At 42.5% G+C, this 16,665-nt stretch overlaps 1 protein-coding gene and 1 non-coding gene across 2 annotated transcripts; both read left to right on the top strand.

The window, feature by feature from the left end:
- Positions 1-1,378: 1,378 nt before the first annotated feature.
- EIF5 (eukaryotic translation initiation factor 5) lies at positions 1,379-11,920 on the top strand. Its single transcript, XM_074996449.1, has 12 exons — positions 1,379-1,510; positions 1,632-1,815; positions 4,307-4,586; positions 5,185-5,266; positions 5,694-5,866; positions 6,250-6,361; positions 8,186-8,325; positions 8,919-9,074; positions 9,293-9,454; positions 9,764-9,928; positions 10,183-10,317; positions 11,537-11,920. The coding sequence occupies exons 3-12, from the start codon at positions 4,515-4,517 to the stop codon at positions 11,627-11,629; spliced, it is 1,290 nt and encodes a 429-aa protein (XP_074852550.1). The 5' UTR covers positions 1,379-1,510; positions 1,632-1,815; positions 4,307-4,514; the 3' UTR covers positions 11,630-11,920.
- On the top strand, positions 6,508-6,631 carry LOC142015513 (small nucleolar RNA SNORA28). Its single transcript, XR_012646168.1, has one exon. It is a non-coding gene; the product is annotated as a small nucleolar RNA SNORA28 (small nucleolar RNA).
- Positions 11,921-16,665: the final 4,745 nt, after the last annotated feature.

The following is a 16,665-nucleotide window of genomic DNA, read 5'->3' as shown; positions in this document are numbered from 1 at the left end:
CTATGAAGCAAAAGTCACAGAAAGGCAGCATTGAGAAAGTTTATATGATCAAGCATATTGTCACACAGTGAAGTTTCCTGTCGTGCTTTTCTTGCATCCCACTTTCTGATTATTTTTTCCTCCTGATAAATGCCAAGTCTCACATATTTTGGACATACATTTCCTTGTTTTGGATTTAAATTTGAAGATTCTTTAAGATATTAGTTTGCACATTTCAAGGAAAAATTTAAAGATTTTGTACATCTCCCTCATTCAAACAGTCAGAGCTGAACAAAACTCTGAATATAGATTTTATAGAGTCCTGCCATGAGCACTAGTTTACTCACTAGACCGAGAATTTGTATAACTAGGACAGCAGCAGCCATGGTGTAGGAGGGTCTTGGGAGAAAGCATCACTAAATTCTAGAAAAACACAGTCTTTCCCAACTGTACTTCAGCTCTGCTGCTGCTGCTGTGGAAAAATGTTTTTCATTGTAATGTGTCACTGATCGTGTCTTCAGTAATAGCCTGGCTTTTCCTTCGTGTCCTGTAGGAAAATCACTTTTATCAGGCCCCTTTGCATTTTGTTGTTTGTCTTTTTTCTGCCAGGCCAAAAAAAAAAGCATTCCAGAAACACAAAAGGTCCAACAAAAGGATTGTTCCCTGTCTGTGACAATTTGCTACCAGCCATGGCCTAGTTTATAAATGGCTTGCAAACCTAATTTTGTAAGTATTTTATTCACTATTGTTATTAATCACTTTATTTCACTGTCCCATTTTCTTACTCCTCCATACAACCCTCAAAATACTGTAAAATATTATCCATTCAAAGCATACCAAGGATTGAGGTTTCTCCTGCTGCTGACGGCATTTATAAGGGAGCAGGGAACAGCACGTCAGAGAATTTGTGTATTTAATTGGTTTGCTATCACAGTGAAGCCACTTATATATTATTAGTATCACACAATAACAAAAATATTAAATTCCTGTTTTACTAGGAGCTTTCAAAAATCCCAACGATGGCCCCGACTTAGCCCCTGCTGTAAGAGCTGGGACAGGGACTGCAGGGAGCGCCTGTACTGGGGGGAGGGGGGAGGGGAAGGGAGCTATTGCAGTTAGCACACAGGGCTAAAAGGATGCCAGGAGCCCCTGGCGGGTGCACTTCCTCAGCATACAAGCCCCCTCACTCCGGTGACCAGCGCCATTTCTACGCCCGCCCTCAGCCACATGAAAACCCAGCCACCCTGCCCCCACCCCATGACGCACAGCCCAGGCTTTTTCAGTGACTCATTCTTCCTCCCACCCCTCCCCCGCTCTAGTTCTCGCGAGCTTTGATCACTGTAGACGCGATGTCCTCTGGGGCTCTGGGCGAAGAGGGGAAAGAGGGCGGATTGATTGACAGGAGCGGCAGCCAATAATCGAGGCGGAGAGCGTGAGGCGCGCTAATGGTGGCGCGAGGGAGGGGCATCCCGCCGCTGGCTGATTGATCCCAGCCGTGGCGTCCGTCAGTCGGAGCGAGAACATTCTAGAGGTGGGTACGCGGTAGCCATTGTAGGGGCAATCGCCAACCGCCCCCTTCAGCTTCAGCGGCGCCCGCCCCTCCCTTTCCCAGGTGCGGCCGTTCACGGTGCCCTTTGTGTCTTCCCCCACAGATTGGCGCCGCCGCCGCTGCTGCTGATCCTGCCCGCCCCAGGACGCTCAGACCCGGCGGCTGCGGCGCCCGCCTCCTCTCCGCCCGGATATAAGCGCCCGTCGGCCCCGTTTTCCTTAAACATTCGGCTTCGTCGCAGCCCAGGGCGAGCAGCGTTGGGTTTATGTCTTTATTGGACGAACACGGTGAGTGGCGGGCGGGGTCCTTGGGTCGGAGGACCGGGCAGGGGGAGTGGTAATGAGTGGGGTCCGTGCGGCCTTCGGGGGGGGCAGCGGTGGTTGGAGAGGGTGCGGTATGCGAGCGCGAGGGGCAGCGGGCGGGGCTGACTCCCCCAGTAGGGTGGCCTCTTCCCTGCGCCCCATGCGAGGAAGCAAAATGGCGGCGGCTGGGGCCGCGCCTCGTGATTTGGGGGGGGCGGGGAGCTGTGTGGCGCAGTTAGAAATCCGCAGCGCGGGGGGGCGGGGGCTGTCCTCCAGGGGTTACAGCGGGAGGGGCGAGTTAGAGGGGAGCTGCCGGAGCAGTCGCGCAGGCCCCGCATGCGCACTTGGGACTTCCCTCCCCCGTTTCTGCTGAGGTCTGACTCAGTGCTTCCTCGCTGCATTTATGAGTCATCCTAAGGCTGAGGCGGGCGGGAGGCTGCTGGCTTCGCGCGAAGGTTTCGTGGGGGGGGGCGGTTTCGGGCTGCAGTAGAAAAAGGAGCCCTGTGGCCTACAGGAACGCGGGGTTTTCTGTTCCCTGAGGCACTTGGTTCTTCGCTGCCTCTGCAGGCACGTAGCTGGGCCACATGACGGCTGGTTTTAGGTCCGCTGCGAAAAGCAGCGGGGTGGGGAGTAAAGCCGACAGTGCTGTTCTTCCTCCACTCGCTTCCCAATAAAAGGGCTCCTTCTAACCTGACTTATGACAAGATTAAGCCTGAGTGGGTATTCACTAGGCCCCCTAGGGTAAGCTCATCCTTCGAATTGTATAATGCACAGAACTCTTAAAGATAAAGTTACACTTACCCAAAGTTCTCTTCCACTGCCAGGCTTTTACAGGTATCTTAGGGACAAGCTGTTACTTATATTGAGAATAGAGCTGTGGGTGAAGATGGTGAAACTAAGGGGGTCACAATTCGTTTTGACACTTTGATAGGTCATCAACCCTAGGTTGACACTGCTCTTGCAGTCAGTTACTGTAATGCTGACTTTGAGTTAGTGTCACTGAATAAATAGTGGAGAAAGTAGATTATTCATTATGGGAAAAAATCCAGTATTGCACAAAATGCTTGAAACTACAAATGTGCTTTTTTTTTTTTTTTGTTGTATCAGAATAAGTTAACTAAATACTATCTCTTGAAGTAGCAGAGTGGTAGAATGTCCAGTCATTCTGAAGAACTAGCAAGAATAAACTTCCTTCTCTGAGTGTGGTATCTACATAAGTGGTCAGTCAATATTTAATCATGGTACAGTTTAGAAAAATAGGCTTTTTCTCATGACCAAGCTCTAAATATAGAGCATAAGTGATACAATAATTTTTTTTTGCTCGGATGCAAGAATAGGAATAGGCTGGTTAAGTGTTTTTTAAAGGTGTGTGGGTGTTCAGTACTGCTATGCTGAAGCAAAGGCTTCTGCTATACTCATGAGTGCTTGTGTGGAAGGAAGCACTGTGGTTAATTTTAACAAGTTCAGCCACTTAAGCTGTTGGCAAACCACAACCCTTAAGGAATCTGAATACTAACATCTTTATACCTACAAGAGGAACAGGCAGCCTTCTTTGGTAGTACAGGAATGACAATGTAGCACAAAATAATTAGGTGAGCTTTCCCGGGGCAGGCCAACTTCAGATCTAAAGGAAAAACTACATTGTCATTCCTGTATTACCAAAAAAGCTGCTGCTTCATCCTGTAGGTATTTACAGTATTCTGGATGATTAGATGTAAGTGAAGCACGCACTTCAAAATTAGCTTCTTCAGTAACAGCCAGTTAAGGGGGTTTGGGGTTTCTCCTGCTTGCTGCTTCCTTCCAAAGTAGTTTTAACTTGCCCTGCTCCACCCCCCATGACTCTTCACTAGTGAGGCTTTTCTTTTGACCTGTATCCATCCCCATCTCAACCCTCTTCTGGTAGTTCCAGTATATGGTGTTGGGTGGGGGGGTGGAGGCTTGCACCATGTGAAGAGGTTCTAGTTTATAGAACAGCAGATGTTGCTTTTCAGCTGAGCAACTGCTATAAAACACAAACTGCATAGTCAAATAACTGATAATGCATAAAAACCTTATTTTTGCTGGTCATAGGACTGCTGGGAGAACATACCTAAGATTACAATTATAGGTTGAAATCTCTAGTCTGGCACCACTGGGGGGCCTGACTGGTACCAAATGACTTTGCCGGACCATGGAAGGTCTGTATTGTCTAGTAGCATTACCAATTATGTCCACTACTTACTGGTCTTACTTTTAAGCTACTGATAAATGTCTTCTAAATAACAGCATGGAACACAGAGCCAGGATTGGTGGCTGCGAACAAATGTTGTGTGTCCCTGGGGAAACTTGGCCACCCTCATAAGGGGGTTAACAAAAATCATGCCAGATCATGTATGGTGCTGGACTAGAGATGTTTAACCTGTACAGTAATATCCTGCAGCTTTTAATGGAAGGCTTTAGGCTGATCTCTACCTTTTTTTTTATTTAATACTTGCAGAGCTGTTGCGCAGCCATTGGTACCTGTATTGGGTGAACATAGCATACAAGCAAGAACCTTACAGCCTCAGTGGCGAAAACTTTTTCATGTCAGAGACCAAGAACTCTTGCAGTCGTTTATGTCATCCCGTCTTCTCCAGACAGAGGATACCAAAAAGCTGCAATCAAAGATCTCTTCACCTTATTGATAAAGCTACTAATAAGACAAAATGTCTGTCAACGTCAACCGCAGTGTTTCCGATCAGTTCTATCGCTACAAAATGCCCCGTCTGATTGCCAAGGTAATTTCCTGTACATCAATTAGAATGTAAACATTATTTAGTGGCTTTTCCCATCAGTGGCCTTTGTAAAGCATTTTGAATTGGTATTTTTTCTACCTTAAATTGCAAAATGAAGTAACTTGGGCAGGGTCATCCAGCAGGCCAGTTAGCAGAGCAAGGAATGAACCCTTCCCCATGCTCTGTCCATTATACCACACTACGCCTCTGAAGGACCAGTATTGCTTTACACAGCATCTGTTTCACGTAGTGCATGTCTACAATACTAAAAGATTAACACCACCGGCAGTTGATCTTCCAGGCTTGAATTTAGTGTGCACCTTGTTGGGGACATATAAATCAAACTGTCATGGCGCTGCTGTGGACACTGGTACACATGGCAGTTTGGGGGAGTTTCCTCTGACTTCCCACTGTGTGGACTGCAGCAAAAACAATTGTAGGAGTCAACTCTGGCTATGCAGTTCTTGTAGCTGGATTTGTTTGTATCTAAAATAGGATTTTCACTTTCTACTGTAGACCTGGGTTGAGTAACTACTGAGAAAGTATTGTGATGTTATCTTTCATGTATATGTAACTGTGTGAATTTAACTTTCCTCCTTAGGTGGAGGGCAAAGGAAATGGAATAAAGACAGTTATAGTCAACATGGTTGATGTTGCAAAGGCACTTAATCGGCCTCCAACGTGTAAGTAGTTTTTAAAGTAACATAAAATTTCCCAATCTAAGGGATTCTCTCCACCTGTGCAGTGTTTAAGTGTGGTGAAAGCATGTACTGGGGCAGGTATGCAGCAACTTAGAGTTCAAAATCATGCATATGACTAGGGCTCTGTACAGATAATTTTGCCAATAGTTTTGTTTTTAAGTCATGGGTATTTAAGTCTATATACTTGCAGGACACTGACAGTATTATATGTTAAGGTGGTGTTGGTCCTAAAATTCAACAGTGTTCCTAGGGTAAAACAATTGTTTTGTTTACTTAGTGGAAAAGTGATCAGTTATTAAGGGTGAGGATGGTGGTATCCCTTAAATGTAAACAGTAGTACACAGGCCTAAAGCTGGCTATTGGCAAAACCCAGCAAACTTATAAAGTGCTAATTTTTGTCTCCTGAAAGATCCCACCAAATTTTTTGGTTGTGAGCTGGGGGCACAGACCCAGTTTGATGTTAAGAATGACCGTTACATTGTCAATGGATCTCATGAGGCGAATAAGCTGCAAGACATGTTGGATGGATTCATTAAAAAATTTGTTCTCTGTCCTGAGTGTGAGAATCCTGAAACTGATCTGGTAAGTGTTAAATATCTAATTTAAAAAAAAAAAAAAAAAAAGCCAGGCTCGTATGGGTATTAAGCATAAGATTAGCCTTTAAAAATAAGGCAGGGTACATACAGGTACTAATTTATGCAAGATTGACTACTTGCAGTTAAATTGATAGTCCCTGCAGCTTAGGTGAAATAGTCTAAAATGTGTCCAGTCTCAGACATGACAAAAGAAGGAAACTTTTTGGGCTTGAGAATGCTTATGCAAGTCACTACTAGCATAACTTTCATGTTCAGATTACACAGATCAATTGTTTACCTTAAATCTCAATATTGGCATATTACTACTTGGTCTAAGCAAATGCATGTTTTGAATTTAAGGTTTTAACTTCAACTTTTCCTTTTCGGCAGCATGTCAATCCCAAGAAACAAACTATAGGCAACTCTTGCAAAGCCTGTGGCTATCGAGGCATGCTTGACACAAACCATAAACTTTGCACATTCATTCTCAAAAACCCACCTGGTAAGTATTTGCATATTTACACAAGTCATCTAACTGTTTAAAACCTTAAAGTTGGCTTCACCTACAGATCTGTGTTGGAGGGGGCTAGGCAGTAGGGATGCCTAAAGATTGGGAGGAAGGGTTTTATGTAATTGGATATGTTGTGCAAGCAACACTCTGTGGCAGATACCCAGTTGCCTGTCTCAATTTAAGCTTGCTAAAATAAAAAAGTCTAACCTATTCCAAGGGCCTCTGTAAAATGAGGTCATTTGTTATATAGACTCTAACAACCTAATCTGAAAATGCACATTAGCAACTGATTTCCCAGTCCCTTTTAAGGTTTATAAACAGCACACTGTAGTGCCTTTCCTAGAGGAAACCATAGGTTCATCTTGCAGGTTACAGCTTGGCAAGTACAATGGGAATAAAAGTAATTGGGCTCTGCGTGCTGGTTGGTATCACTAAATGCTTCATATAGGGTGATGGTGCTTATGATCAAACCTTTGTACAGAGGCAGACAGGCTCTGTTACTGATCAGTTTGGGAAGAGGCTTTCAAAATAAAATTCCTTTCTTCTGGGGGTCCTACAGAGCAGTAAAAACAAGTGTACTGAACAGTACCCCTTGTAAGAGATCTAGGAGGACTGTAGCTTAAACCTTGGGTCTTTAAAATCTGACAGTGCAAAGGACCAAAGATGACATTGATTCAACAAACCTTTCTGAAAGGTACAGGGTCTACAGTCTGAGACTTGAAAGTAGCTCTACATGAGAGAGTGTACGTATTATGAAGCTGCAGAAGCAGTGATTCAAAACCTAGTGGCTGCAGAAATACTACTGCAGTCATAACAGTTAATAGTGGCCAAGTGCAGAGACATCTGAAAGGCTTGTCTGCTTAGTAAGAGCTATAAGACTGTTTGGAAACAAAGCTAAACTCTTAGAGGGGTGACGTCACTGAGTCTTAATCGCTGGTAGTGCCAAGTCAGATCTTTAAATCAAGCTTTTGCAGTACGTTAAGGCTTTTTTTTTTTTTTTTTTAAAATCTGACTGCAAGGTAGTGATACCATTTTGCTAGTGCTTTTCCATTAAGCTGGAAAGCTATGTGACTATTCAGAGAAATTGATGCACCCCTGCAATATATAGGTCATCTAGGTGATGTGTTTGCCAGGTCACAAAGCCACTGGTGTAGATCTAGCTCGGGGAATTACTAGGTTGAAATAGTAACTGAAACTAGCTGTACAGTGACTTGTGTAAAGAGTAGTATACTAACTTGTTTTGTTTTCCCTCCGGGGTTATACTTTTTTAGAATGTGGTTAAAAAGCTGTTTCCTAGTAAGCTTTGTGAGATGGGTGGGATTTGGGTAACCAAGTTGAAAGGAAGCTTGGAGTAACAAAACAGACCAGATAACTGAAAGTGGCTCACTTCTCTAAAGGTTGAACTACTGACCTGTTCCTATAGAGCATATCAAACAAGATAAGGCCAGAACAGATCACTAGGCTTAAAACTATCTACATGTAAAATGGGCCTGGTGTCCATGATACGCACATTTCATCAAATCACAGCTTTGTTTCAAACCAGGTTGTGGGGAGAATAGTACTTATTAAAGTGGTCTCAGTATGTTGGCTTCTAACCTTCATGGGCAAGAGTGAGATTATAGATCTTGCGTCTGGGGTAGTTTTGGTACAGGCTTAACGCTGAGTGCACCACAAAAAGGAACCTAGGAATACTAAACTTCAAGCTAATTTGTTAGTGATCTGCTGCACTCGAGTGACAATTTGCCTGCAACAAGGAGATGTTGTTTTTTCCCCCACGTGGAAACCAATTAAAATATCGATTGTCTCTCCTTCCAGAGAACAGTGATACTAGTACAGGAAAGAAAGAAAAGGACAAGAAGAACAGAAAAGGCAAGGATAAAGAGAATGGCTCTGTGTCTAGCAACGAGACACCACTGCCGCCACCACCAGATGAGCTTGACCCTCCTCGTGCAGTGGTAATTTTTTTCTAGTTTTCTATATTAAAAAAAAAAAAAACAAAGTTGGCTTAAGTTAGACTTCAGAATAGCTTCAGACAACATTTCCACTTAACTTTTCTCCAAAAGAGTGATAGTTTCCTTCACAAGAGCTGCCCTAGAAAGGGCTATATTTGTAGCCCAGTCTGTTTAAGCTAGCGGCCATTGCTGCAACAGCTATTGTGACACAAGCGCCTATTCCTTCTCTCTCTCTCTGTTGGTGCTCCCTGTGCATGTCTGGGAGTAGTCACGCACAATATCCAGTTCTGCAGTTGAATTCATGAAGTGGTTAATAGTTACTTCTGACATCTTGGAAACAAGTGTGGTGGTCAGGCTTTTTGGTAGCTAACTGCTGTAGTTAACAGAGATGCTCTGTGTATAACTTAATGATTGGGGCCAGCCCTGTGAACTTGAATACTTCCTCACCTGATGTGCACCAATATCTCCACTCCTATTCCCTCAAAAGTACACATCTACAATACAATGTTTTGGAATGGCATTAGGATTTTAATGTGCCCATGACTTGAGCATCACTTGTCTTCAGAGCTTCAAACTCATTGAATGCTCTTCCTCAGGAGGAGGATGATGATGACTGGGGTGAAGATACAACTGAAGAAGCCCAGAGGCGCAGAATGGATGAAATCAGTGATCATGCAAAGAACCTCACACTTAGTGATGACCTGGAAAGAACAATAGAGGAGAGAGTCAACATATTATTTGACTTCGTGAAGGTAAGACTTCAGGGTACCCCCGCCTGGGGAAATAGTAGGTTTGAAAAAACTTACTGTTACAGTAGACTATTCCAAAGAATAGTAAATGAAGGCTAGTGTTAGCTTTCTAACTGCGATATGCTTCTCACCAAGAGCTCAGTGGTGGGAAGTGAATGGTGAGATTTGAGTGGAAGTATAGGCTTGGTAGCATCTGACTTGTGACTAATTCTCACCTACAGAAAAAGAAGGAAGAAGGTGTCATTGAGACTTCTGACAAAGATATTGTAGCAGAAGCAGAGAGACTGGATGTAAAGGCTATGGGCCCTCTAGTTTTGACTGAAGTCCTCTTCGATGAGAAGATTCGAGAGCAGATAAAGAAATATAGACGCCACTTCTTACGTGTAAGCTTCTTGCTCTAATCTAAGGCAGTAGTATTACTAGCTGCAGTATATAAAGTCTCACTATTTGCCTCTAGAATTGTCTAAGAGCTGCTTAGATGTTTTGACTACTGGGGCAGAACAAAATGTACAAGGAGAATCTGAGCTTTCTGTAGTAAATGGTCAAGTGACTGCTTCCAAAACACTTAATGGACAAGGCAGTGGTAACTTGTCAGGTTTTGACAATTGCTAGAGAATGTTGGAAATCTTCAAGATGAACACTTTTACTTGAGTGAGAAGCTCATGGTTGTCAATCATACTGTCTCTTTACAGTTCTGCCACAACAACAAGAAAGCTCAGAGATACCTTCTTCATGGCTTGGAGTGTGTGGTAGCCATGCATCAATCTCAGCTTATTTCTAAAATTCCACATATCCTGAAGGAAATGTATGATGCAGATCTTCTGGAAGAAGAAGTCATACTTAGCTGGGCAGAAAAGGTATTGGGGGGAGTGTGTGATACAGTGCTACATCATGTGCTCTCTGGAGCTGGAGGGAGGCATGTCCTGATTTGGTTAAATTCCTGTAGTGTAATGTGCAGAGTATACACTTCTTGAAAGCAGTTTGTTCAAGATGGCCACTGTAACTTGGTGTTCCTGAGTAGCTTCTGGCAAAACTCTCTTGCTAAACTTTGTCTTCTAGTGAATTTTTTTGGTGCACTGGGGCTGATACTACTTTTTTTTTTTCTTTATAGCCCTCTAAGAAATACGTCTCAAAAGAGCTTGCTAAAGAAATCAGACTCAAAGCAGAACCCTTTATCAAATGGCTGAAGGAAGCTGAAGAAGAATCTTCTGGTAATGAAGAAGAGGATGAAGATGAAAACATTGAGGTAAGCCATGTGTTACCTCTTCTCCCATTTGTTCGTTAACAAGCCTACATGACTAGTTGTGGCCTAAGTAATTAGCTTTTCCCTAAAGTGCTTTCTTTGCCTAAGGCTGTTGCTGTATGCCCTTAAATACCTTGGCAGGTTCACGTTGTCCCCATCAAACTAAATCTGCTTCTCTGCCACTTACGCACTCAGTTGTTAAAGGTTTTGTTTTGGTGTTTGTTTGCTCCACTTTGAGCAATTGGGGCTGTGGAGAACCCCCCTCACCCAGTTAAAAATACCAACACTTTATATTTTCACCCCTTCTTTGTGTGGGCATGAAATTATTTCCCTGAGTAAAAAGTACAAGACTTCTGCACTCATTTTCACCTTGTGACATAAAGGGTTTTCTCTAAGGGTTTCTTGCCAAAAGCTGCCACTTACGCCAAAAAAAGCGTATACGCTGCCAGTGATGTGTACTTGATCCGGGGGGGGGGGGGGGGAGAGCCCAGTTTTTTAGTCAAAACTTCTTCCATTCATTGTCAGAGCCAGCATGGACTCCAGTGTCTTTAACAGAACTGGCTTCCTCCAGTATTCCGTAATGCATAGACTTCAATGTCACTCCTGGTATTCTTCTGATCTCCCCCACAGCCTCAACTGATCTGTAACCACAGAAATGCTCCACTAAGGGATATTTCACAGTGCGTTGCTCATATTGTCAGTGGTGCACCAGCACAATATGATCTAACAGTGGGAGCAAGTGGGAATGGATGACATGGCAATGTGTTTGAACTTCTGGCTGATAAGTATAGCTGTAGCCTAAGACTAATAGGCTGTGCTATGTAGAACGATTGTCAGCCTTCTAAAATAGAACTCTAATGCACTCAGTGGAGGCTAAATTTAAAGCGCAAACTGTCTAGCCTTTAATGCTAGCTGCTGTTACTATCCAGTGCATCCATCAGATGCTAGACAACTTCTAAAGCTCCTTACAGATAACACAGACTTGCACCCTGACGGAGAAATGCTGATCCCTATAGAGTAATGCAGGATGTGGTAACTGGCTTCAGCTGTACTTTTTATACAAGCTCAGTTTTTAACAAGCAGTCCATACCTGTTCCTGAAAGACTTACTTTGTACATGCTGTCTATAGCATAATGTGGTGGTCTCTCTCCCCCCCCCCCCCCCCCAGCTACTAAATGATTTCAGTGGATGTCCCAAAATACTAAATATCTTGTCTCACTAGGTGGTGTACTCCAAGACTGCCAGTGTACCTAAAGTCGAAACAGTGAAGCCTGTGAACAAGAAGGATGATGATATTGATATTGATGCCATTTAAAAGTGGATGCTTCCACTATATACTGCAGACTGCTCTGCATTTTCTTCCAGAAGTTCAAGTATCTGCACAAGCTGAAATGGCTTAACATTCAACTTAGTACTCCAATGTCTTTCACTGACTGACTGGTTTTGTGTAACTAAGTATAAGCCAAACACCAAGGAGTCATACACATCAGTGAACTGACTTAGTTTGTTAATGGCATGTTTTCTTTTTAAACTTGTTTGGACACACATGCTTGGAGCACATTTATACAGCTGTGGGAATAAAGGATTTGGTTTTGGTCAAGCTTAAGAGAGCCATCACTGAATGTCTGTTCAGCTTGAACTGAGTGGGTATTGGTCTGATTTCCAAACTAAATATCCAGGTATCTCCATAACAGTTCTATTCTTCTGTCTAGAAGTATTGATGCTTGGTACATATTCCAGGGTGCTGTTGCTAAGGCTTTTTAGCATCTGTAAAAAGCTAGGAGGTACACTAAATGACCAGGTATCAGTTGGCAGACAAAAAGCTGATCTGATGATATGGGCATGTAGTTAAAATTAGTAAAACAAGTAGACTTCTGCAGTCCGTAGGGTGCTTCTGAAGTTGTTGATATTGCCTATGATAAACAGCTCAAACTGCAAGAGCAAAAGTTTCCTTCTAGTCTTAGTTCCAAATGGTGAATAGCCAGTGCAATTTGAAGTAGCAACTTCTAAATTCCTCAAACTTTAACTCAGGCTCTGTCTACACAGGCACAAGATTTGTAATAGCCATATTTTGAAGATTACTAAGGAGGTGCTGAATTGAATATTCAGCACCTCATTAGCATTAGGACACTTCCAGCTGTGGCACTCCAAAAGCATGGGGCTATGCTGGGCTCCTTTTGCAAATGACCTGCACCTTTTGAAATATCCTTACTCCCATGGAGAGAAGGGGATTTCAGAAGGTGCAGGGTCCCTTGGAAAAGGACCCCCATGTAGCCACATGCTTTCCAAGCACTGTGGCTGGAAGTGTCAATGCTAATGAGCATCTGAATATTCAATTCAGCACCTTGTTAGCCATGCTAATGGCCATTTTGAATATTACTGTTTCAAAGACTTGTGTCCATGTAGACACGCCTCTAGAGAATTGCATTTCTGAGCACATTAACAATCAAGAGGGGGTGGTGAGGCTTGCTGAAGGCCATGAAGGAGAAAAATATAGAAAGGAGGGGAGTATGAACAAGTCACACTACTGCTTTTAACTTTTTCCTAACCTAATTCTTCTCTTTTCTCATACATGTATCCTTTTGCTATTGTAAGCATCAGCTGTGATGTTTGGCAAAGCCAGAATTGACACAAGCTACTTTCTTAAGCAAGAAAAAGTGGCTTTCAATGTTGTCTGCAGACTAAGTAGTAAAGAGTGACTCGGAGTGTTTCATAAGAAGCAGGGGTGTTTTTCTCATCAAATACTGCCACTTAAATGCTATGAAGGAAAACCTTTTGAGCTTTTGACAACTTGATACCCTTTCTGAAGCTGTTTCAAAACCTGAGCTCAATTTGGTTTAGTGTACTGAGGGAATCTCAACCTAAGTGGTTTGTGTTTTTTTTTTTTTTTTTTTTTTTTTTTTTTTTTTTTTGTTGGGGCTGGGAGGCAGGGACTTTAAACTAAATCTAGTCCTAGCTACTTGACTCCTTTGCATAGAACAAAGTTAATAGCTTTTGATTTGCGCACATAATGAGATTGGAAGAGCTCTTGACCCTCTGGGGGGCGGGGGGGGGGAGAGCTTGGCATCTTTCTTCAGTATATGTAGCTTTGTCAGAGTTCCTAGGCCAGCTTGGCAGGAGGTATGTGAGTAAAAAGTGGTTTAACTAGCATGGGCTCTGTGTGGCCGAAATAGTGGTCTACCTAGAGACTTGCAGGAACAAAGTTCCTCTTCATGCTGTTTGCAAGTTTAGAATAAGCCTTTCCCAGCTTACTGCTTCCTTGTCTTAGGAGTGACTGCCTAACCTTTTTTGTGGTGGTGCAGTAATAAATTCTAGATACATAGGGCAACAACTTTCCTGACAGAGCAGCTTATGTCAAAATGACTGTTTATGAAGCTTTATTACTGCAGCTGTTAAAGGGAGGAAATAAATGTGATAGCTGGGCTTATATTACCACCACACTATAGACAGCTGATTAAACAAGATGCTTCACCCTGCAGGTAGAGTTAGTGTTTAATAACAAACCGGTCTTGGCCTATGCATAGAGCTGAACTATTTTGGTCAAGGTATAGACACCAAAAACATTCTTCACACTGCACTAAAAATAGTTTGAAAAGCAGCATATTATGGATTTGACCTGTGCTTTTGTTTGATTAACTACACTTGCGCTATGCCTACAGTGGAGGAGGGCTTGGCTGCTCTAACTAATTTTAGGCACAGCTTAGGTATTGATAGTGTAGCTATAATATTTAGCTTTTCAACTGTACTGTTTGCTTTTAGGTTCTCAGGGAGCTTATCTTGCTTATGTGAGTGGAATTTTGAGTACCACTTGTTTGTAAACTGTGGAGTAAAGTCTGGTATCTAAATCTGTTTGGTTTCAGTGTAATGCAGAGCTGAGGTTTTCAGGGATGGCATCAATGCTAGGTCTGCTGTAATTGAAAAAAATTCCACTTAAATATGGCAAAAGCTTTTAAAGCAGAAAGTGTCTGTCTCCCTTTGAAAAATGGTAGTCTTTCTCTGGAGTAATTCTAAGTTTGCAACACCCTCAGCACTTATGCCTCAGAATACCTCTTCCACTTGCAGATGCACCCTGTGTACAAACCAGCATGTTCCCTCTCTGAGCTATCAATCACAGGTATTAAGTATTTAAACAGTATCTTTTACCTAATTCTTAATTCTGTGGCATTTGATAAAATATCCTTGACTCTCTCATGACCACAAATGATAATTGGGTGCTCAAACATGCCCCCAAAAGCAGCTAGAAAGCATTTGACACTTTCCAGAAATCTCACAATCAGATTACATCTGAGTAGGGTAGCTCAGACCTTGCAGAGCTGTGAAAGTAAGTACTACACAGTTAATTCTGGAGTTAAAGGTGCTACAAGCCAAGCCCCTGTTTTTGTTCAAGTTTATAAAGAAATTAAATCTATGTACTTAAAGAGGACAGGTGACAACAGCCAAACCCATTGCCTTCTGCACTTCAGAAGCAGAACATGTCCCTCTCAAACTTGTGCAGCATTGCTTGCTCTAGAAAGTGCTTGACTAGCAAAGCTTGAAAATAGTCTTGTTCTTTCCATCTAACCTGTTAGGTGGCCACCTAACAATCTCCTTGCAGCCTGGTGTTTCCAGTGTTCTGCCCTGAAAAGATACTGGTCTTCACCAAAGTAGGCACTGTGGTGGGTGCAAAACCAGCTATAAACAGCTTTATAGTGGTAAATCTTAAGGAATGGGTTTTGAGTGCTAGATGGTAGGCTCCTCACAAAGACAAGCTTTTTAAATTGTTAGAGGAGGGAACTGGTGCAAGATTTTGATCTTGTTTATAATGCTGGTGCTGCATATTTTTTTGGTGCCTGCTGGGGAACCCAAAGTGCAGTACAGATCCTAGAGATCACTTTTCACTCTCAAATTACAGCCACTATAGTGAATGAACTGAGGCAGTCATTCCATACTAGCAATCCTTGGAAATATGGGAGCAGGGCAGGCATATGTAGCTAAAAGTAAATTTGAGAACTAAGAAATGTGGAGTTAACTGCAGCTCGCTAGTGGAATGATACCAATAAACAAGACAACTATTGCTAAATTACAACCTATCCAATTTGAAGAGTAATGAATCTGAACCAAGCAAAACCCATTTGAGCCTTGTACTCATTTGTCTTAGTGTGTCCTTGTTATCTCAGACCTTATGTCCATTTAAGGAGTAAAAGCATGATACGCAGATCTTGTGCACATAGTTTCCCTGAACAGCCTAGAAAATGTAGCTTTTGTTGAGTGCCATCTCCTGTGAGAGGAGCATATGCTTTCAGAGTACAATGTGTTTGCACATTAATGACCATTTCACCATAGACATTGTGTGCCTTGCTGGAATGAAGTTTGGGAAATCAAAATTGATAGTTAATACAGCCTCTTGATGAAGGAGCAGAGGAATTATGGAGCTGATTACTTCCACAAGGCTCTGTCTGCATAGATTGTTGTAACCTGTGCTGGCTGGCCATGATTCCTAAAGGGACCATATGCCAACAGGCATAGGAGAGTAGTCTCTGCCTGCTTTGTGCTGCCTGAGCACAAGCACAGGCCAAAGGCTGTTGCCCCACATCTGGTATACCACCACAGCAGATGAAATTGATATCTGGGAATTAATATACTTGGGTAACTGTAACACAAAACAAAGAATCAGTTATAATCAATGTTCCTTCTAATTTTTTTCCATCCATATGCAAAATAAATTTTATTGCACCAAGGCATTGTAGCCTATAAGGCTGTTAGCCAGTTATGTATTTTTGTATATTTTATTCTTGTAATCTAAGCCTGTATTATATATTATTTTCTATTTCCTTGTACCTTTCTGTATTTTATTGCCTTTTAGCAGTAATTAAAGGGTCTACAGGTATACTCTGTAAGACATTAGTTTGAGCTAGTCATTGTGGGTATCTGGACATTTCTGGACAGATACAGATAAGGGGAAGTGCATCTGTGCTCCCAGACTTCAGTTAGCTAGTAGACAACATTTTTATCTTGTATGGTGCCAAGATGCTATGGCCCTGTTGGATCAACCATCCTGTTTATTCCAAAGTGAAGGCCTAGGTCACCAAGGGCTGTTAGGTGATATTTTGCCCCAAATGCCCACTTTTGGATGTTAATAAGTCAGCAATGTGATATCTTTTGCATATTCAAAGGAGTGGGGTTGTTAATTCCCTTTCTCAATCAGGTGCATGTACCCTCAAAATCTTAGAGTGCGGAAGTTTAGTTTTGGCTTTGAAAAGGCAGGGCTGGTAAGTTCTGTTCTGTTCTAACATGTCTGAGTTCTTTTTTATTCTTTCTACTACTACTAATTTTTCTCTGAATCTTTAAAAAGTTTCCTCTGCTCTGACACTT

Source organism: Carettochelys insculpta, chromosome 6 (genome assembly GCF_033958435.1).
Source record: "Carettochelys insculpta isolate YL-2023 chromosome 6, ASM3395843v1, whole genome shotgun sequence".
Taxonomy (NCBI): domain Eukaryota; kingdom Metazoa; phylum Chordata; order Testudines; family Carettochelyidae; genus Carettochelys; species Carettochelys insculpta.
This window is presented reverse-complemented; position numbering and strand designations above follow the sequence as displayed.